This window comes from Myotis lucifugus, unplaced genomic scaffold, assembly GCF_000147115.1.
Source record: "Myotis lucifugus unplaced genomic scaffold, Myoluc2.0 scaffold_97, whole genome shotgun sequence".
NCBI classification, from domain to species: Eukaryota; Metazoa; Chordata; class Mammalia; order Chiroptera; family Vespertilionidae; genus Myotis; species Myotis lucifugus.
The window spans coordinates 2,109,971-2,131,895 of NW_005871145.1; the positions used below are offsets into that span (position 1 = coordinate 2,109,971).

The 21,925-nt window shown below is 35.6% G+C and overlaps 3 protein-coding genes across 3 annotated transcripts; all 3 read left to right on the forward strand.

The window, feature by feature from the left end:
- Positions 1-4,870: 4,870 nt before the first annotated feature.
- LOC102431688 (olfactory receptor 10AG1) lies at positions 4,871-5,839 on the forward strand. The gene has a single exon (XM_006092067.1). The coding sequence runs from the start codon at positions 4,889-4,891 to the stop codon at positions 5,837-5,839; it is 951 nt and encodes a 316-aa protein (XP_006092129.1). The 5' UTR covers positions 4,871-4,888.
- Positions 5,840-10,818: 4,979 nt separating this feature from the next.
- LOC111826694 (olfactory receptor 10AG1-like) lies at positions 10,819-11,397 on the forward strand. Its single transcript, XM_023756527.1, has one exon. It carries the CDS (start codon positions 10,819-10,821, stop codon positions 11,395-11,397), a length of 579 nt encoding a protein of 192 aa, XP_023612295.1.
- An 8,786-nt stretch (positions 11,398-20,183) lies between these two features.
- Positions 20,184-21,128, forward strand: LOC102432318 (olfactory receptor 10AG1). Its single transcript, XM_006092068.1, has one exon. The coding sequence runs from the start codon at positions 20,187-20,189 to the stop codon at positions 21,126-21,128; it is 942 nt and encodes a 313-aa protein (XP_006092130.1). The 5' UTR covers positions 20,184-20,186.
- Positions 21,129-21,925: the final 797 nt, after the last annotated feature.

Genomic DNA, 21,925 nt, shown 5'->3' on the forward strand with positions numbered 1-21,925 from the left:
TTTTTTCTTAAGAATGGTTGGCGTACAATCGTATACAAACATGGGATTGCTCATTTCTTTTTCATCTCTTTTTTTACTCTTTGTACTTTTATTTGCTTTAAAATATACTCTTTGTTTTCTTTCTAACCTTCACTTTCCAAACCACCTTATTCTTTTTGGGGGAGATGGGTTTCTCTTAACCTTAAAAATAAAGAGCCAAAGTGAGAGGTAACAGCATTTATTTGAGATTAAAGGAAATAGCTACTTGGGTAGCACTGATTAAGACAGAAACTCAAATAGTGTTTGGGGCTGTGAGATAGAGGCAAGGGTTATTTAGGTAAAATGGAAGGGAAATAAATATACGAATAGAAGGAATATCTGTTGATGCTAATGAGCCAAGGAAGAAATTTCTATAGGTGCAACCAAACTGCACCTATAGAAATTCAGAGTCTGGACTTGTTACAAAGAAATTATAGTATGTAAAACACACAAAGAAAAATTTTATTTTTCTAATTGAGGTATAATTGGTATATAACACATTAAAGACAATCTTAGAATTAGTATTACCATGTGTGAGATAACTTCTGATTAGACCAAAGCTGAAATAGGAAGGGGGGACAGATAATGCATTAAAATCAGAGGCTAATGCATGTTTAATACAAATTAAGGGAGCCATTTTCTCAAGGCCACCATGACATCCTTATTCCTCAAAATGTATATCATTAGCTATTCATGGTAGTGCTACTTCTAAGATTGTCTAATTTTCAGTCTGTAGTGAGGATGTCTGCTTCCCTGTTAGCTCTGAAAATAATTGGAATACAGTGTTACTTTGGTCCAGTGTAAAGGCTATTTTGCCCAGTCAAACATTCCAAAGGTTTGAGGACTATAAGTCATGTTAGGCAATTGCTCTGGGATGGCAACACTGACTGAATTTTGAAGTAGCTCTATCTAAATTAATTTTCACAGCTCTTTATATCTTAAAAAGAGAACTAAAAACTTTAAGACAATACTTTAGCATTTGACTTTCAGGGAGCAACTTTCTAATCATTATCCTATATAATAAAGAGGTAATATGCAAATTGTCCATCTCTCCAACACACAAGATTGCTTCCCCCATGTGGACACAAGATGACTTGCAGGGGAGGGCAGTAGTGGGCAATCAGGCTAGCACAGGAGAGGAGCTTGGGGGAACAAGCCCTGCAGTGGAGGGCTGTTGGGGGATCCAGGCCTGCAGGGGAGGACAGTTGGGGGGAATCAGGACTGCATAGAGGGCAGTTGGGGGTGACCAGGCCTGCAGGGTAGGCGAGTTGGGGGCAATTGGGCTTTCAGGGGAGCAGTTAGGTTTAGATCAGGCTGGCATGGTAGTGGTTAGGGTGTTATCACGATGACAAGCAGAAGTTGTAGGGGCTATCAGGCAGACAGGCAGGCGAGCGTTTGGGAGCCAGTAGTCCCGGATTATGAAAGGGATGTCCGATTGCCTGATGGGATCGGGCCAAAATGGGCAGGTGGACATCCTTCGAGGGGTCCCAGATTGGAGAGGGTGCAGGCTGGGCTGAGGGACACAGCCCCACCCCCCATGCACAAATTTCATGCACCTGGCTTCTAGTATTTTATTATAATTTATACTACTTAATTTTAATTTTTTTATTTTTCATCTCAGATATATTATTAAAATGAGAACAACTAATCATATTAGGTTTTATGGATTAGACAACATTCATGAAATAATATTATCTATGCAATTTATTTCATAAGTTCATTATTAATTAACCACTTTTAATTCAAAATATATTTATTAATGATTGCATGATGGTATTGGGTAAATGAAAGATCGTGAAATATAATACCTAGTGATAATGTTTATTTATTTGATTTTGATAGATAAATGAAACCGGAATAAAATGTCAGAGCAAAGTGCATGCAGTTAGGAAGAGCTATAGAAGTATTAGAGTTAAGGAATGACACACACTGTACTTACAAAAAGTTATATGTAAGAGTTGTATTACCAAAAAGTAAAATTCAAACTTTAATGGTGAGCACTCCATTGGGAATTATAGTAGGTATAAATGTTTCTGCTGTAGATTGTCATATGTGGAATAAAAAGTGAGTAAAAACCTGGGCTCTTTCCATAAACAAAAATAGAAATGCATGCTTCTAGAACCTTTCAATTCCATTAAAATGCAAACCTATTGTATATTTTATTGTATTGCTATGTTTAGATTTAGCGTATGTTCACCATTGGATTCAGTTTTTCTCTTTAATATTATGATATAAAACGCTGGAATTTGAAATATATATATTTCTCTAGTCAATAAAAAAGTCAAAAAGATAAATGATTTATTTCACTATTTTTACAGATGGAACACCACAAAATACCAACCAGAAGCAAATTTCACTTCAATAATGGAGTTTGAATTTTGGGAATTTTATTGTATTCCCAATCATGGAATGTTTCTTTTTATGACTTTTTCTTGCTTATGTGATACAACTCATAGGAAAAGGCATTATTATTCTTATAACTAAGCACCACCAGCCAGGACAATGCTTATTTTTGAGTGGCTTACAATTTTTTAATTACTCTTCACTTTATGGTGCTTCCCAGATATTGCATTTTTGAACTTTATTTATTTATTTTTAATTAAAATTTTTGGGGTAACATTGGTTAATGATTATGTAGGTGTCAAGAGTACAATTCTAAGAGATTCATCATCCGTATATTGCACTATATGCCCACCACCCTAAGCCAAATCTTCTGTCACCATATATTTGACTTTCCTTTATCCTTTACTAATCCCCACCCTCCTTCCTTCTGGTAACACCATGCTGTTGTCTGTGTCTCTGAATCATTTCAATATATTTTCTTTGTTCATAACATGAATAAAATCATCCAGAATTTTATCAGCACACACGAGAAGCTCTACTTTCCACAACAGTTAATCTAGGGACAGAGACTTTCACTCATGACAAGGGATCTAACCGCCCAATGCATGGAAGAGAGGAAGTGTGCCGTGTCCATGTGATAAAACATGTGCACATTTTTCTAAAACTGTGGATGCTCTAGATATGTACGAATTATAGGAATAAATAAAGAAAAGCAATCCACACCAATTATGAAGGATCTGAAATACAATACATAGAAGGATTTTTAACTTTATCTTGAAAGTAAAACTAGCTGATTAAGTGGTGTTTCTTCACCCAGGGATTACCCCATACTGGGGATCTTATGCCAAGAAGGGGTTGAAGAAGACAGGTCATCTACAGAGAAAGCAGTGTCAAGTGATAAACCCAGATGATTGCCAAACAGAAGCAGTCACCTAGAAATTAAATTGGTACACGGGAGAAAGTTGTCCCCCAGGGTGAGCATGGCTACTTCCTACTTAAGAACAGTCAGCATGAAGCTAGCAAGAATTGTAGAGTTACCGTGACTGACACCAAGGCACCAAGGAACTTAAAAAGTTTACAGATTAGAAAGCACCTACACTCACAAAGTCAAGTTCATTCAAATCCATAAAGGTAAGTGGTAAATGTGTTTCAAGCTTATTTAATTTAAAGATAGTTATAAACTTGAGGATCAACATACAAAGAATAAAACAGGAAAGCACTTAAATTCTAGGATCTTTATCTAAAAAGGAATAATTACTTAGGATAAATCATTCAGTTCTTTACTTCCTTAATTATAAAGTAAAATTAGAAATATGTTAAATAGAAATAATCTTATCAGTTTTGTTTCTCAAAGTATTAAGGCAAAAACAGCTGATGGGGCTAGAAGGTGGCAATAGGTGTAGTAGATTTGATGAGATAGGAAAACATGATATTTTTTTGGAAAGTTACAAATAAAATATTAATAAAGTGTAATAGAAATTGTCAGACTGTGTTGACTGTCTGATACTGAAGGACTTTAACATAAACTAAAGCAAGATTGTGTGTGGGGGTTTGTGTGTGTATGTGTCTTTAGTTTCATTCATTATTCCAGCTATTTGCACGTCCAGAACATATAATTGGGTTTCATAAAAGTTATATTTTATTAGAAAAAATTATGAAGGAAAAGAGAAAAAGGAAATTGCATTTGGTTACAATTTTGGGTGAATGAGCCATATTTCTTGACTGAGTTAAAGGTTTATTGATTTATATTTATCATAAATTACATACACTGTATATGAGATGTTAATAGGGAAAGTTATTAAACAGGATGATAGAATTGCTTTTTGTACTTAGCCTAAGTGATAGGTGTGGTACATAAAGTAGAACATTAATATTAAATATATTATTCCCAAACTTAAAAAGGTTTGTTTTAAGAAAGTTGATTCTCATTGATTATATAATTGGGAAGACTTAAAGCTCACTTTGAATAAGAATAAAGAAAAACTGTAAGAGAAAAGTTTTACATTGAAAGAAGATGGAATAGGTCAATCAATACAGAATAAAAATGATGAACCAAAACAAAAACAATAGAAAAAGCCTGCATCACTGCGGGGGTTGGGTGTCAATTGGGGAAAAAGGAGACATATGTAAAACTGTAGACAATAATATATTTAGATATAGATATAGATATAGATATAGATATGTAAAAGCCTGCACCATAATTCCACTCTTAAAAGTGGTGCAATGATTAGATATTATTATTGCACAATAAGCTCTAAATAACAATGCACACTTCTCATTTCCTTTTGATATCTTTTCTCTTAGTATAAAATACATTAGGATTTTATTTCTTGGATTTATTTTAACTGGATATCAGTTCATTTCTGAAGTTTCAAATACCATTTCCTAGAAATAGAGCAAGGTAATGATGGAAATAATTTTAGAGTTTATAGAAATACTTTCATGCATTTAACCCAATTAAAAAACCAGGGAAATGTGGTTCAAGAACATCAATGAATTAACCATCTTGAATTTACCATATTTGCAGATGGAGAACAGATTAAACACAGGAAACAAAAATTTCACTGCAATGATGGAATTTGTTCTTTTGGGGTTTTCTGACATTCCCAATATCCAATGGATTCTTTTTGGGATATTTTTAGTCATCTATCTGACTATCCTCATATGCAATAGCATCATAATACTGGTAACAAAAATTGAGCCTGCTCTCCAGACCCCCATGTATTTTTTCCTCAGCAATTTTTCCTTTCTAGAAATCTGTTACGTAACAGTCACTATCCCAAGAATGCTCATGGACCTTGTGACCCAGAAAGGAAACATTTCTTTACTTGCTTGTGCTACACAGATGTGTTTTGTTTATATTCTCGGAGGCTCAGAGTGTCTCCTCCTGACCGTGATGGCCTATGACCGCTACGTGGCCATTTGTAACCCTCTGCACTACCCTCTGGTCATGAACCACAAGGTCTGTGTCCAGCTGGTCACTGCCTCCTGGGTCAGTGGAGTTCCAGTCATGGTTGGCCAAACATGCCAGGTTTTTTCTCTGCCCTTTTGTGGGTCTAACACAATTAATCATTTCTTCTGTGACATCCCGCCATTACTCAGGATAGCTTGTGGGGACACATTTGTGAATGAGATAGCAGTCTATGTAGTTGCAGTGATATTTATCATGGTTCCATTTCTGTTGATTGTTGTCTCGTATGCCAAAATTATTTCCAGCATTCTGAAATTGTCTTCAGCCAGAGGGAGGGCTAAAGCCTTCTCCACCTGTTCATCTCACCTGATTGTTGTATTCTTATTCTATGGAACGGGTACTATCGCTTATTTACAGCCCAAACCACATCAATCTGAAGGAACTGGGAAACTGATCTCCCTTTTTTACACCATTTTGATCCCAACATTGAACCCCATTATATATACTCTGAGGAACAAAGACATCACGATGGCACTGAAAAATCTAGCAACTAAGTTCTTACGATGACTCAAAGACTTGAACTTGCTAACAGGTTTGCTTATATATTTATCACATAGATACAACAGGAAAAAATCTAGTTTCATTCCTATATTATTGTTTTCAGATATTTCTGCACTTTCTTAAAAATTTGTTTTTATTGTTGAGAGTATTACAGATGTCCCTCCATTTCTCCCCTTTTGCTCCTCCACCCATTTTTAAGTAATGATCATTGATATCATCATAGCAACCTCACATTACGTTAAGGGGCCTTAGTTTCATCTAGTTAAGTAAAGGGCTTCTGTATAATCAGAGCACAAATTATATCAATTGTAACAATCTAATTTGAAGATTCATCCTGTCACTATGAATAGTGAGGAAAGAGATGACTGAGCAATACAATGATACTTGTATATCAAGTGTTACATAACCAGAGATTAGAGTCATGTTCCGTGATATATTTTCTTTAACCTCCCCATTTCTTCAGATATATTTACTGACCTCTACTGCATTGTGATTATATTTGGCCAACAAGGGAAAACCAGCAGCAGCTGAGATGGTGGAAGCAGGGGAATCCTAGTGTGTGTGTGTTTTCTGCTTGTTTGTTTGTTTGTGTATTTTCCTTGTTTCTATCTCCTGTTACTGTCCATGGTGCTTTAAGACTACATCCTGAGGATTTCACCTCTATTATTCCAGCATTAACTGATTCTGATAATATCATCCCTCCCCTTACCACTTCGAGTTTTGCTTCAGTAATATCTACTTAGTATTAGAAGTATCTGAAATTTTTACTTTAAACTATCCATATCAATGTGTATTGGGTTGAATATAGGACCATATTTACCTAGAACTTGAAAATGTGGCCTTATTTGGAAAAATAAAAGGCCTTTGAAGTTGCATCAAATTAAGGAAATAAGATCATCCTGACTTAAGGTGGACACTAAATCCCATGACCAGTGTCCTTATGAGACAGAAAGGCATAGAGGTTTAGAAAACAGATAGAGACACGGAGAAAACCATGTGAAGATTGAGGCAGAGATTGGAGGGATGCACCCAAGAACCATGCAGCCAAGAAGATCAGGAGCCAACAAACGCTGGAAGAAACAAGAATGATTCTTCCTTAAAGCCTTCGGAGGGAGTGAGAACCTGCCAACACTGTGATTTGGGACTCTGAATTCTAGAACTGTGAGAGACCTAATTTTGTTGTGTTAAGCCACTCAATCTGTAGTAATTTGTTACAGTAGATCAAAGAAAGTAATACACCACATAAATAGTCTTCATTAAAATAATTTTATTTGAATCATCTGGAATGATTTCTGTATCGTTTGGAAGCAATAATTTGGTGGGGTTTTTTTTCTTTTGAAAGTAAAATCAAAATAGTAATTCTTTTAATTAAAAAATATTTCATAGAAGTAAAATCAAGTGGTAGAAATAATATTTGCCCAAGAATGAGCATTACATGTGTTTGTTCAAGAATGCTTATTAAAGGTTTTTTGTTGTGCAAAAGCAAGCTGGAAGCAAAGGGAAGGCCCTCTCAGCTGGAACCCACTAACACACTGGAAAACATCTGCACCAGCAACACTGCAGAGCGTCTCAAGACAATGGATCAGATCCACTTCTCTGAGGACATCCCACGCTTTGCTGACATGTGAGAAAGAATGCACATGTGTGTAGGTCATAGCTCTATGTTTAGAAAGCAAAGAAGGATAGATGTAGGATTTTGCATGAGCTTGTCAGTAGTGGGCATGTATTCACATTGGCAATATCTGGCAGGATGAGGACGAGAAGAGAATATTGCCTTCCTCACAGTGTAGAATTTCAAACAATTTCTGATTTAATTATTATATTTTTATTTATATTTAGGACTTGTTACAAAGAAATTATAACATGTAAAACAAAAAAAACTTTATTTTTTTAACTGAGGTATAATTGATATATAACATTATATTGGTTTCTGGTGTACAAGATAATGAGTTGATGTTCATCTACTAGTATATTGTGAAGTGATCACTGCAATAAATCTACTTAACATCCATTGCCATATATAGTTATGAAACATTATTTTCTTATGATGAGGACTTTTAAGACCTACTCACCTAGCAACTTTCAAATATGCAATACAGTATTATCACCTATAGTCACCTAGGTCACATCCTCTGATTTATTGATCTTATAACTCCAAGTTTCTATCTTTGCCCACCTTCATCCATTTGGCTCAGTGGATAGAGCATCGGCTTGTGGACTGAAGGATTCCATGTTCGATTCCAGTCAAAGGCACATGCCTGGGTTGTGGGTTCAATCCTCAGTAGGGGGTGTGCAGGAGGCATCTGACCAATGATTCTCATTATTGATGTTTCTATCTCTCTCTCCCTCTCCCTGCCTCTCTGAAATCAATACAAATATATTATAAAAAGAAAAAGAAAATATTGGCTTCTTCATAGTGGCAGGATTTCCAATAATTTCTGATATTTATTATTATGTTTTTATTTATTGTTTGGATCCATTACAAAAATAATGTAATATGTAACTCAAAAGAAATAACTTTTTATTCAGTAAATAAAAACTACATAACAAATAAAAAAGCAGCTATAACTAAATATGAAATAAAGATGAATTACTTTATTTCACTCTGACTTTTGTATTGATTTTTTCATTTATTTAGAACACTGTAGAACTCTGAGAATCAAGATTCATCATACTCACCATGTAAAGATGATGGATGTAAGCTCCAAATCTGCACTCCAATCAAAGCTGAAAATTTGGATTTCTCACCTTCATTATGATACAGGAAATTGAAATGGATCTGATAATAAAACACTTTGGAGATCATAGAATCCTACATAAGTACAGCATGTTTGTGTTAATAAGTAATCAGGTAAATAACTGAAACTAATTTGGACCAAATCCCTTTTAATAAGAAAAGATATTGGTTTATCTTTATTTATATCTGTTTCTATGACTTACTATAGAAAAAATATATATGCTACATTAAAGATTAATTCTATGATTTTTTTCACTAAAACATATTTTTAGAAGTAATTTTTTCTTAAGAATAGTAGGTGTAAAATAGTATACAAACATGAGATTTCTCATTTTTTTCATCTTTTTTTTACTCTTTGTATTTTTATGTGCTTTAAAACACACTTTTTGTTTTCTTTCCAACCCACCTTATTATTTGGGGGGGAAGATGGGTTTCTGTTAACCTTAAAAATAAAGAGCCAAAGTGAGAGGTAACAAAATTTATTTGAGATTAAGGAAAATAGCTACTTGGGTAGCACTGATTAAGACAGAAACCCAAATAGTGTTTGGAGTTGTGAGATAGAGGCAAGGGTTATTTATGTAAAATGGAAGGGAAATAAATACACGAATAGAAGGAATATCTTTTGATGCTAATGAGCCAAGGAAGAAATTTCTATAGGTGCAACCAAACTGCACCTATAGAAATTCAGAGTCTGGACTTGTTACAAAGAAATTATAGAATGTAAAACATACAAAGAAAACTTTTTATTTTTCTAATTGAGGTATAATTGGTATATAACAAATTAAAGACAATCTTAGAATTAGTACTACCATGTGTGAGATAACTTCTGATTAGACCAAAGCTGAAATAGGAAGGGGGGACAGATAATGCATTCAAATCAGAGGCTAATGCATGTTTAATACAAATTAAGGGAGCCATTTTCTCAAGGCCATCAGGAAATCCTTATTCCTCAGAATGTATATCATTAGCTATTCATGGTAGTGCTACTTCTAAGATTGTCTAATTTTCAGTCTGTAGTAAGGATGTCTGCTTCCCTGTTAGCTCTGAAAATAATTGGAATACAGTGTTACTTTGGTCCAGTTCAAAGGCTATTTTGCCCAGTCAAACATTCCAAAGGTTTGAGGACTATAAGTCATGTTAGGCAATTGCTCTGGGACGGCAACACTGACTCTATGTTGAAGTAGCTCTGTCTAAATTAATTTTCATAGCTCTTTATATCTTAAAAAGAGAACTAAAAACTTTAAGACAATACTTCAATATTTGACTTTTGGGGAGTAACTGTCTAATAATTATATTTTATAATAATTTATACTACTTAATTTGTTTTTTTTATTTTTTATCTCAGATATATTATTAAAATGAGAACAGCTAATCATATCAGTTTATATGGACTAGACAACATTCCTGAAATAATATTATATATGCAATGTATTTCATAAGTTCATTATTAATTAACCACTTTTAGTTCAAAATATATTTATTGACTATTGCATGATGGTATTGGGTGAGTGAAAGATCTTGAAATATAATGCCTAGCGGTAATGTTATTTATTTGATTTTGACGGATAAATGAAACAGGAATAAAATGTCAGAGCAAAGTTCATGCAGTTAGGAAGAGCTATAGCAGTATTAGAGTTAAGGAATGACACACACTGTACTTACAAAAAGTTATATGTAAGAGTTGTATTACCAAAAAGTAAAATTCAAAATTTTATGGTGAGCACTCCATTGGGAATTATAGCAGATATAAATGTTTCTGCTGTAGATTGTAATATGTGGAATAAAAAGTGAATAAAAAGACTGAGCCCTATCCACAAACAAAAATAGAAACGCGTGCTTCTAGAACCCTTCAATTCCATTAAAATGCAAACCTACTCTATATTTTATTGTATTGCTATGTTTAGATTTAGCATATGTTCACCATTGGATTCAGTTTTTCTCTTTAATATTATGATATAAAATACTGGAATTGGAAATATATATATATATATTCTTCAATTTCTCTAGTCAATAAAAAACTCAAAAAGATGAATGATTAATTTCACTATTTTTACAGATGGAACACCACAAAATACCAACCAAAAGCAAATTTCACTTCAATGATGGAGTTTGTTCTTTGAGGATTTTATTGTATTCCCAATCACTGAATGTTTCTTTTTATGACATTTTTCTTGCTTATGTGATACTACTCTTGGGAAAAAGCACTAGTATTCTCATAACCAGAGTTGACCAGTCTTTCCAAATTCCCATGTATTTTTTCCTGAGTGATATTTTCTTCCTGGAAATCTGTTATGTCTCTGTTACTCTTTCCAGAATATTCATAAATCTTTGGACTCAGAAAAGTATCCTTTTTTTCTCTGCCCATGTCACAAAAGTATGTTTTATCTTTATGCTTAGAAACACAGAATGCTTTCTCCTAATGGTCTGTGACCGCCATGTGGCCATTTGTCACATTCTGCTCATGGTTATGTACCATGAGCCCTGTATCTGGCTGCTGATGACTGGCTGTTGGATGAGTGGAATTCCAGTCACATTAGGGCAAACATGCTATCTTTTCTCTCTGCCATTTAGTGGCTTTAACCAAACTAATCACTTCTTCTGTGACATCCTTCCAATGCTCAAGCTGGCCCGTGGGGACACTTTTCTGAATGAGATGCTGGTCTTGACAGTTGCTGTGCTGTTGATGATGATCCCCTTTTTGTTGACACTTGGTTCCTACAGTAAAATCATCTCTACCATCATGAAGTCACAAACGCTTTCTCCTCTTGCTCATTTCACAACATATGTGGCTCTATTCTGTGCATCTGAAATCATTACATATTTATAACCCAAATCCAAACACTTTTCCAGAACAGACAAATTTATCTCTCTTTTCTACATATTTTTACCCTGATGTTTAACCCCATGATATACATTCTGAGGAATAAGGATGTCATGATGGTGCTGAGAAAATGTCTCTCTTAATTTTTAGTATTAAACACACATGAACCACTGATTTGAATGCATTATCTGTCCCCCCCCACACTCTCTTTTGGCTTTTGTCTAATCAGAAATTATCTTGTACTTTTCTGCCCTAATATGACTTGATTGTGCTTACTCATTCTTGAACTTGCCATTTGTGGCTGGACTTTTGGATATTAGAGTTATATCCCAAGTGATTGTATTTCTAATAAAAAAACTAATATCTTAGAAAATTGTATATTTAGTGGACTAGTCTCCGTCAGCACAAATTCACTGCTGATTTGAGACTGTTTACAGAAAATATATAGTATATTTTATCTAGTAATTCATGTCCCAATATGTTTCTCTAAAAACTGTAGAGTACAGTTTAGTTCTTCTCTCCATTTATTGTTATCAATTACTTTAAAAAAGATATCATCTAGTAAAGAGTACAGTGTATGGAAAGCCTTTAGAGAATATTTGTTGAATGACTGTAGGACACTTGAATATGTAAAAGTTTTCGGTGTAGAAAAGATGGTATTTTAATAAACTACATTAATTGAAATGAGCATAATGTGTAAAAAAAAAAGAACATGACCTTTACTTCACATAATTTAGGGAAAAAATCATGATAATTTATAAACCTAAATATGAAATTCAACATGACTTTTTTCAAGGGTTATGTATATGACTTTCATGGCCTTGGCTGTGAGGAAAATCATTTCAATAAGAGTAGTAGCCATGGTGAAAAACAGTGATACGTTGAACAGAATTGATGATGAAGTAACCCCTCATCCAAAGAAGCCATTCAGAGTGAACTTTTCAATGCAGAAAGCCCACGACACCACCTATGAAGAAGTACTCCAAGTTGAAAACACAGAAAACTCAGGAGGAACATTGAAATGAAACATGTTTAGGGATTTTACACAAGATTAAGGATAATCCAAATGACCAGGAAAATAAAAATAACTCATTAGTAAACAGTAAAAGTCAACTTAAAACCAAATGAGATCTATGACACACTCCTCAGAAAAAGAAAAAGTTGTAAGTGAATAAACCAAGACTAACCATACTGCAGCTGTAAAGGATATGGAGCAATGGGAACTCTCATGGCTGCAGGCAGGTGGATTGGGACAGCACTCTAGCAGACAAGCTGCTTTCATCTGGAGAAACTATTTTCAATTTTATTTTACTTTACTCTGTCTTTTAATGAAATATATTGGGGTGATATTTGTTAATAAGATTATATAGGTTTCAAGTGCACAATCTTCTGTCACCATTTATTTGACCTCCTTTACCCTTTACTTCGAACTCCCCACCTCCTTCCCTCTGGTGGCCACCATACTGTTGTCTGTGTCTATGAGGTTTTGTGTGTTTGTCTTGTTTGTTCATTTGCTGTTTTCAGTTTTACCTCGCATGTATGAGTGATATCATAAGGTTCATAACTTTTTTCTGTCTGACTTATTTCACTAAGCATGGTATTCTCAAGACCCATCCATGTTGTTGCAAATGCCACTATTTCATCTTTTTCTGATGGCTGAGTAACATTCCCCTGAGAATCTTACTCCCAGGCATGTACCAGCAGAAATACATACATATGTGTGCCAGGAACACATCTGAGAATTTTCATCTTTTCATCATTTATAATGTTAAATCCTTCTCAAATTAGTATGAAAAACTATTTTGACAGCTTCATACAGGGGAGAACCAGAAAGTGATAAAAGTTAATAAAACACAATTACATACAACATAGGTCAAGTATATTATTGAGAAAAACAAGCCATAATCTTACTGTATATTTCCTTTTAGTTAAGGTTAAAAGACAATATTTAGAATTGCCCATTACATATATTTTAGTCACTTTTCTAAATGTTATGTAACCTATATTTATAATGAACCATAATCCAATACTCTTTATTATTTTTATGCCACACTTCTATTTTTCCTGAAACTAATTCAGAAAAATGAGTTGCCTTTTACCTCAAAAAATAATTAGCAACAAAAATATATTCCAGAGTGGCAATAGTACTGATTTGTTTTGGATAAATGAATCAAGCTTATGTAAGAACTTACTGAAAACCAAGCCATATATATTTTCCAACATTTAAAACAAAGAGATAACGTCCATATTTGCTTACAATTCAGTGAGTCATAGCAAGCCAGTCTTCCTGTTGAAAGCACAAGAAAAGTTTGCATAAATTATAAAAACTCATATTTTAGAGGCATCATAGAGCTCTAGAAGAAAAAATGAATACATGACAATATCAAAATTAAGGTCATTTAAGTCAGTAAGAGATAACCCATATGATTATTTTTACTTAGTTGGTTTATAATCTTTTTCAAATACAAACTTGTTGCAATATTATATTACTGCATAACTTCATATGCATGTGTGTTTTAGTGATTAAATAAAAAAATAAACACAATTGGTCAATGGTGCCTGCTTCATTTTTTATATATAACTAGAGGCCCGGTGCACAAAAATTTGTGCACTCGGGGGCAGGGGGTCCCTCAGCCCGGCCTGTGCCCTCTCGCAGTCTGGGACCCCTTGGGAGATAACGACCTGCTGGTCTAGGCCTGCTCCAGGGTGGCAGAGGGCACGCCCAATCCCTAGGTGCAGCCCCTGGTCGGGCTCAGAGCAGGGCCGATTGGGGAGTTGGGGCGCTGCCCCCTGTCATGCACAGAGCAGGGTGGATCGGGAGGTTGCGATGCCACCCCTAGTCACGCTCAGGGTAGAGCCGATTGGGGGGTTGGGGCATCGCCCTCTGTCACACTCAAGGCAGGGTCGATGGGGAGGTTGCGGCGCCACCCCCTGTCACGCAGAGAGCAGGGCCGATCAGGGTTTGGTGCACTGCCCCCTGTCACGCACAGAGCAGGGTTGATCAGGGGGTTGGGGAGCTCCCCCCTGTCACACACAGAGCAGGGCCCATCAGGGGGTTGGGGAGCTCCCCCTGTCACGCACAGAGTAGGGCCGATAGGGGAGTTGGGGCACCGCCCCCTGTCACACACAGAGCAGGGCGGATCAGGGGGTTGGGGCGCCGCAACTGTCACACTCAGGGAAGGGCCGATGGGGAGGTTATGGCTCTACCCCATCACACACAGAGCAGGGCCCGTGGTGGGGGGGGCGGTTGGGGCACCACACCCTGTCACACACAGAGCAGGGCCAATCAGGGGGTTAGGGCGCTGCATCCTGTCACACACAGAGCCGCAGGGGATCAGGGGGTTGGGGAGCTCCCCCTATCAGGCACACACCAGGGCTGATCAGGTGGTTGGGGCGCCTTTCCCTGTCACTAACAAACTAGGGCGGATAGGGAGGTTGTGGCCCCGCCCCCTGTCACACACAGAGCCGCAGGGCAATCAGGGGGTTTGGTCGCTGCCCCCTGTCACGCTGATCCCGGTGCCAGGAGGCCTCGCGGCTCTGCTGATCCCGGTGATGGGAGGCATATTACCCTTTTACTATATAGGATAGAGGCCTGGTGCACAGGTGGGGGCCGGCTGGTTTGCCCTTAAGGGTGTCCTGGATCAGGGTGGGGGTCCCCACTGGGGTGCCTGGCCAGCCTGGATGAGAGGATGATGGCTGTTTGCAGCTGGTCACACCCCTTCAGGGTGGGGGTCCCCACTGGGGTGCCTGGCCAGTCTGGGTGAGGGGCTGAGGGCCATTTTCAAGCTGGCGGGTGACTGAAGCTCCCAACCTGTCCTTTTTTTCTTTTTTTTTTTTATTCTGGGCCAGCTTTAGCTCTGAGGCTTGGCTCCAGCTCTGAGGCCTCGGCTGCTGAAAGCAGGTATCTGGTTTGTTTGGGTTCTATAATCGAAACACTGTTTCCACTCCAGCTCTGAGATCCCAGCTGGCTGAAAGCAGGTTTCTGGGGTTTTGTTTAGCTTCTATATTTATAACAATGTTTCAAACTGCAAGCTCAGAGGCTGGCAGCAGCAGGTGGGGAACATTGGCTTCCTTCGTCACTGAAGCAAGCAAGCCTCCTGTTAGGTTCAAGCTGCCTGGCTGCCGGCCGCCATCTTGGTTGGCAGTTAATTTGCATATCGCCCTGATTAGCCAATGGGAAGGGTAGTGGAGGTACGGCTAATTACCATGTTTCTCTATTATTAGATAGGATGCTTAGGAAATATCTCAGATTTTTTAAAACTAAATCATTGTTCAGATTAAAATATAAAATTTTACAAATAACGTTGAGTGAGTATCTGTCTATATGTTTAAGGGGTTATTTTTCTATCTTTTCTGTGAAATGTTTCTTTATTTGTTTAGTTCATTTTTCTATTTATAGTTTGGACTGTTCCTCAGTATTTAAGAATAAGCCAAGAGCACTTTATTTGAGATAGCATTTGTAATTATTTTTCCATCATATGAATTCTATTTGACTTTATTTTTGGGAGTTTGTTTCTTTTTATCATGCAGAATTATTTATTATTACATAGGAAGGTTTTTTTCAACTTTTGTGTCCTTTATTCTAAATTTTGAGTTATAGTTAAATTTTCCTTACTCCAAAATTATAAAAACCTCTTTTTCTTAGAATAATTTTATCATTTCACTCTCTAAAACCTTTAAGCTTGTGTATTATTTGGAGTTTTTCTTGTTACAATATAAGGTATTAAGAAAATATAAGGTTTATTTTTTTCCCACTAAGGCGGCTAACTTGTCCCAGTAGTATTTTGTATGTCCATAATTTGCCAATTTGGTAAGCTCTCTTCATCAAGTAAATTCTCGCTTTTGAGCCATTTTCTGGAATTTATACTCTGTGGCATCAGCAGATCCTTCTATCCATGCATGATATTACTCTGTGTTCATTATCAGGCTCAGAACTCCATTTCAGCTGAGCTGCTTCTTGGCTGTGCATCTGCAGTAGCTCAGCCCTGGCTGCTCTCACCCCTTTGCTGTGCTGTGTCCCATCTGGTTCCTCTGAGGCCTCTCACCACCTTCCTCTGTTTTCCATGATGACAAAGGGCTCCTGATAATTTGTAATAAACTTTCTTAGTCACTTTCCAGCATCACATGACTATAGGACAGTGATGGCAAACCTATGGCACGCGTGTCAGAGGTGACAGCAAATTCATTTTTTTGGTTGATTTTTCTTTGTTAAATGGCATTTAAATATATAAAATAAATATCAAAAATATAAATCTCTGTTTTACTATGGTTGCAAATATCAAAAAATTTCTATATGTGACACGGCATCAGAGTTAAGTTAGGGTTTTTCAAAATGCTGACACGCCAAGCTCAAAAGGTTTGCCATCACTGTATAGGAGCTCCTTATCTTGTAAATGTTTTCTTTTCATAAGCATAAACCCTTAGAAGTCACTATTTACTAAATAATAGGAAGCAACAGCCTATTTTTGTTATAAGAAATTGATTCCAACCCACGATCTTAAAACAATATAAGTGTTTAAAAAAATTTGTCTTTCCCAGAATTGAAGCCTGTTTTCTTGGCATCTTTTCCATTATCTCACCTGGAGTTATGCCAGATTCTCATTTTATTAGAAGTAAAATTTGAAAGTATAATTGAAAACTTAAATGTCTTAGGTGGAAGAAATCCCAGGGGTAGAAATGACTACTTTTATTTAAACAGCACCTTTTATTTATAAAGAACAGAATATTTTAAAGGTGACTGGAATATCTTTGATGAAACAAGTATTTCACCTACATTAATTTAAATATTTAAAACCTGTATAGTGAGAAAAATCAGAAACATCCCAAATAAGAGAGGTAAATATGAACTACTTTATAAGATATTAAGCTTTATTTAATATTTCTTAATTTAAAATTAATATTTAACACAGTAGAAAATGTGTCTGTTTTAAAGCAACTCTTACATATTCTAATTTTATTAAATTTTACAATGAAATAGTAATGATGTTAAATCACTTTGAAATACTGTAAACTGTAGTATTGAAGAATATTTTCTAGGTACAGGTAATATTATAAAATACTTCATTTTGAGCCAACATGTAACAAATAAGTATAATATTTATGTATTCAACTTGATATAGTAATAGGAGATTTAAAGTAAAACAATCCATGAATAAAGTACAACCATTAGGAAATCTTAAAAATATTTATCTTAAAGAAAAAATTAAATTAAGAACTTCTAATATAATAGAAATGTTTTTAAGTTTTATATGGTGTTTTATTAATTTCAAAGTTTAATTTGAAATTTTATATCAACTATATAAATATATGTGAAGCTTGCTTAGTTCTTTATAGCTAACAAATTATAATATTGTACACATTTTCTTACTTATTTGAATTTATTCAAAGAATGGATACTGGCATTTAAAATAAAATTATTAAACACTGAATTTTATTTTCTTTGATTAATAACTTAAATATTTACAAGAAATTAGAGGAATATAGATAATTTTGTTAAAGCACAAAAGTAGATCTCCTCTTTTTCAACCTTGCTCCCCTTTCAGAAAAACATAAACAAATCTGACATATTTCATGTAATAGATTTATGATTTCATCACCAAAATTGGGTTTGTGCAGTTAGAAGCTACATATATATTTTAGTACCAGAAATCACTTTATTCAAATAAGGATTAAATTATTTTATTAAATGCTGCCATTCATAAATGCAATACATAAAAATTGGAATTTTATTACATTGTATATTTGTCCTTTTCTCCCTTTTAAGAATGATGATTTCACTTAAACAGTTTTTGATGCTTTACTTAGTTCGGGAATCAGGCATTTTCTAAGACCTATATTGTTCCCAGGTAGAAAATAGTCACAGTCCTTGCCTCCAGATCATTAGTGATGGTAAAAGAAAAGTCATCAAGGGAGTAGCCAAGTTGCAAGACTATGGGCTGGGTAGTGAGAGTAATCCTGGCATTAGGCCCACAGATTAGAGATAATAACATAAGCAAAAATATTGGCAGAGAATTAATGGAGACGTTTTAACACCCTGATTGATTGCTTTAAGATCTTAGTTTTTCTCACTTTAAACATGTGCTACAAAGAAAAAGTAAATTAGAGGGTATTTTTTTCATGCAGCTTAGAAAATGTAATAGCAAAATGTAATTCAAATGAGTATGAAATAACAATAATAATAGCTAGCGTTTAGCCATTCTTTCATAAATGCCAGGACTGTTTCAAATTACTTTGGATATCTTAAATGCATTAACTCATATAACAACCCTAAGTGTTTATACGTTAGTTAGCCAAAGGAAATTAAGCAACTTGCATAAGGCCACACAGCTAGCAGGTGGGAAGCTATAATTAAAATCCTGTCCATCTTGGTAGGAATATATTGTTTATCCATGACACTATAGTTTCCCTATGTTTGGTGAACATGGTTCACCAGGACAGAGAAATGAAAGGCAGGGCTGGGACCCATCTTGAGTCAAGAGATGCTTGGGATGCAATATCTAAGGAGGAACACACTTTCAGGATTGTATCATACAGAATCAGCCCGCCCTGAAAATGAGTGAGTGCCTCTTAAATTTTGTACCCGAGGGATGTCGCTCACTTCCTTTATCCCTGCCCTGATGAAAGAAAAGAATGGGAAAAGTAATCACCAAGTTACTCAATTACTCTATTAAGTATATTTTTTGCTAGGCAATATGTTATATAACACTGGGGACTAAAAATTTAAGAACATAATATCATCTTCATAATTATAGAATCATAATTAAAATTGATAGGCAATTTTACCAATATGATTTCACTTAATTATCATAAATAAAGAAGCGAGCCTTTTTAAACCCTTGCTTTATTTAACCCAGATTTAGGAATTAGGATTCAAACTGAAGTCCAATTAAACACACACACAAAAATTAAAATAAAATAAAATAAAATTAGGCCCTGACTTGCAATCATAAAACCTTTGTGCAAATGATCAAAGTAGCCATCATTAGTCAGTTTCAATTATCTTTATCCCTAAAAAAAGTGAGAAATGGTTACCTAAAGTGTTATGTTTTAAGGAACAACAAAAATAGTGGAGGGGCACACCGGGTAAATATCACAGGCAACATATTTCTCCCCCTGCCCACACACATGCACATTCCAGGCCATTTCTGTCTCCCCAGAGTTTCCCCCTTTACTGTTTCTATCTGTATCTGTGTCCTCAGGCAAATTTTCTAGAATAGAACTCTCTTAATTTCCCCACTCGGTATTCTACTAAAAACTAATTTGTTTTATACCACCATGTACAATAAAATATTCTCTCTTCTTTTGTAAACTACCTAATAATATGAACTGTACAATAAAGACATGTATGTTCAAGATAATCGAGTGATGGAAGGGAAATGAAGGGCTGCCACAAGCAGTTGAAAATGTATACAGAAGACAATTTTTGACATAGAGCTGGATTGTCAAGAACTGTACTTCATTAAAAGTTAGATTATATGGCAAAGCTGTGGGTCTATCTTCAACAACTCCCAATTTTGCCAGTCTCTATGCTGGGCAGGACATAGTTTGGTTCATTTGGGGTTCTATTCAGAAAATACAAACAATGATCTTAAAGGAAATTTCAAGGAATTTTACAGCGATAACCTATAGTATCTACACTGAGAGTGTGGGGAATATATCAATAGTAATATTCTTAAATTAGCAATAATTGCAGTGATCATGAAAACCAATCTCAACATCCACCAACAATTTAAAGAACAGGCACTGAGCCACGAAGATAAAAATAAAAGCACACAGTAAATTTCCTCTTCCCACAGATGACACACCAAGAAAAAACACCAGAAGAAAATGGAACTAAGTTGATGGAATTTGTTCTCTTGGACTTTGCTGATGTTCCTCATCTCCAGTGGTTTCTATTTGGACTATTCTTAATCATCTATATCATTATCTTGATGGGAAACAGCACCATATTCCTCATTACCAAACTGGACCCTGCTCTCCAGACCCCCATGTATTTTTTCCTTGGCAATTTTTCCTTCTTGGAAATCTGCTATGTGTCAGTTACACTCCCTAGAATGCTCACGAATCTTTGGACCCAACGAAGAACGATATCTGTAGTTGCTTGTGCTACACAAATGTGCTGGGTTCTTATGCTGGGAGCCACGGAGTGTTTCCTTCTGGCCGTGATGGCCTACGACCGCTACGTGGCCATTTGTAACCCTCTGCACTACCCTCTGGTGATGAGCCACAAGGTCTGCGTCCAGCTGGTGGCGGGCTCCTGGGTCAGTGGAGTGCCAGTCCAAATAGGGCAGACCGTCCAGATTTTCTCTCTGCCTTTCTGTGGTTCTAACCTCATCAACCACTTTTTCTGTGACATCCCCCCAATACTCAAGTTGGCCTGCGGGAACACCTTTGCAAATGAAATGATGGTCTACACAGTGGCAGTGTTGTTTGTCATGGTTCCATTTCTGTTCATACTACTCTCCTATGGCAAAGTCATCTCCACAATTTTTAAATTGCCATCGGCCACGAGTCGGGGCAAAGCCTTCTCCACGTGCTCATCTCATCTTATAGTGGTGGCACTATTCTTTGGATCGGGTATCATCACATATTTAAGACCCATGGCCCAAGACTCAGCAGGAACTGACAAAGTGCTGTCTCTTTTCTACACTATCGTGACTCCCTTATTTAACCCCGTGATATACAGTCTAAGGAACAAGGATGTCATAATGGCACTGAGAAAACTGCTAGGTAAGTAATTCCCTACATTTAAAAAAATTAGTCCATTTACAGGAATTGATATCTTAGAGATTTTTATTAAAATTTAAACAGCTATTTATTTTAAACTCAACTTATTTATTTCCAAATTGGAAGTTACTTATAATGTTGAGATACTTTTCTGTCTTCAGTTCTGTAGTTATATATGTGTCTACAAATAGCAAATCACTGTTTTGGGAGTTGTGTAATTTTATTGTGAAATGTTCATTCTCAATAAGAACTTCTCACAAGGATCAATGTAACAGACTCTAGTGTAATATAGTATCTCTTGTATCATATATTGGAAACCATATCACTCGTTTTCAGAGTTGTCACCGCCATTTTTAAAACTTGGTTGGTAATGGAACATTAAATAAAATTTTATATATAGTTAGCCAAGCAATGACTCTACAGAGAAAATTTTTTTAGATATATAAGCACCTTTCTTTAGGAATGTAGTTTTATAATGATGTCTGTATAAAGATACTAGTGAATGTTAGGCTATGTATATAACAAATATTGTCATATAATACGATAAAACAACTATTGTTATTAAAATTTTTGCATATAAAAATAAGAGCTCAGAAGTAGTCATGGGAATGTTATAATTTTTAAATATATTTTGCTAGAGATGATAGTTGGAATAGGAAAACTAGGGAAAAGAAAATAAATGTTTATATAAGTAAGTATTTCCTATAAAAACACAGGTATCAAACACATACTTTATATGCCACATATACACACACATTAAAAATGATCAATAAAAATATAATCATCAATGTTAACTATGGAAATCTCA

What these genes read in the sequence shown, in the direction of transcription:
- LOC102431688 (XM_006092067.1), top strand. Translation starts at nt 4,889, where the DNA reads ATGGAGAACAGATTAAACACAGGAAACAAAAATTTCACTGCAATGATG.
- LOC111826694 (XM_023756527.1), top strand. Translation starts at nt 10,819, where the DNA reads ATGTATTTTTTCCTGAGTGATATTTTCTTCCTGGAAATCTGTTATGTC.
- LOC102432318 (XM_006092068.1), top strand. Translation starts at nt 20,187, where the DNA reads ATGACACACCAAGAAAAAACACCAGAAGAAAATGGAACTAAGTTGATG.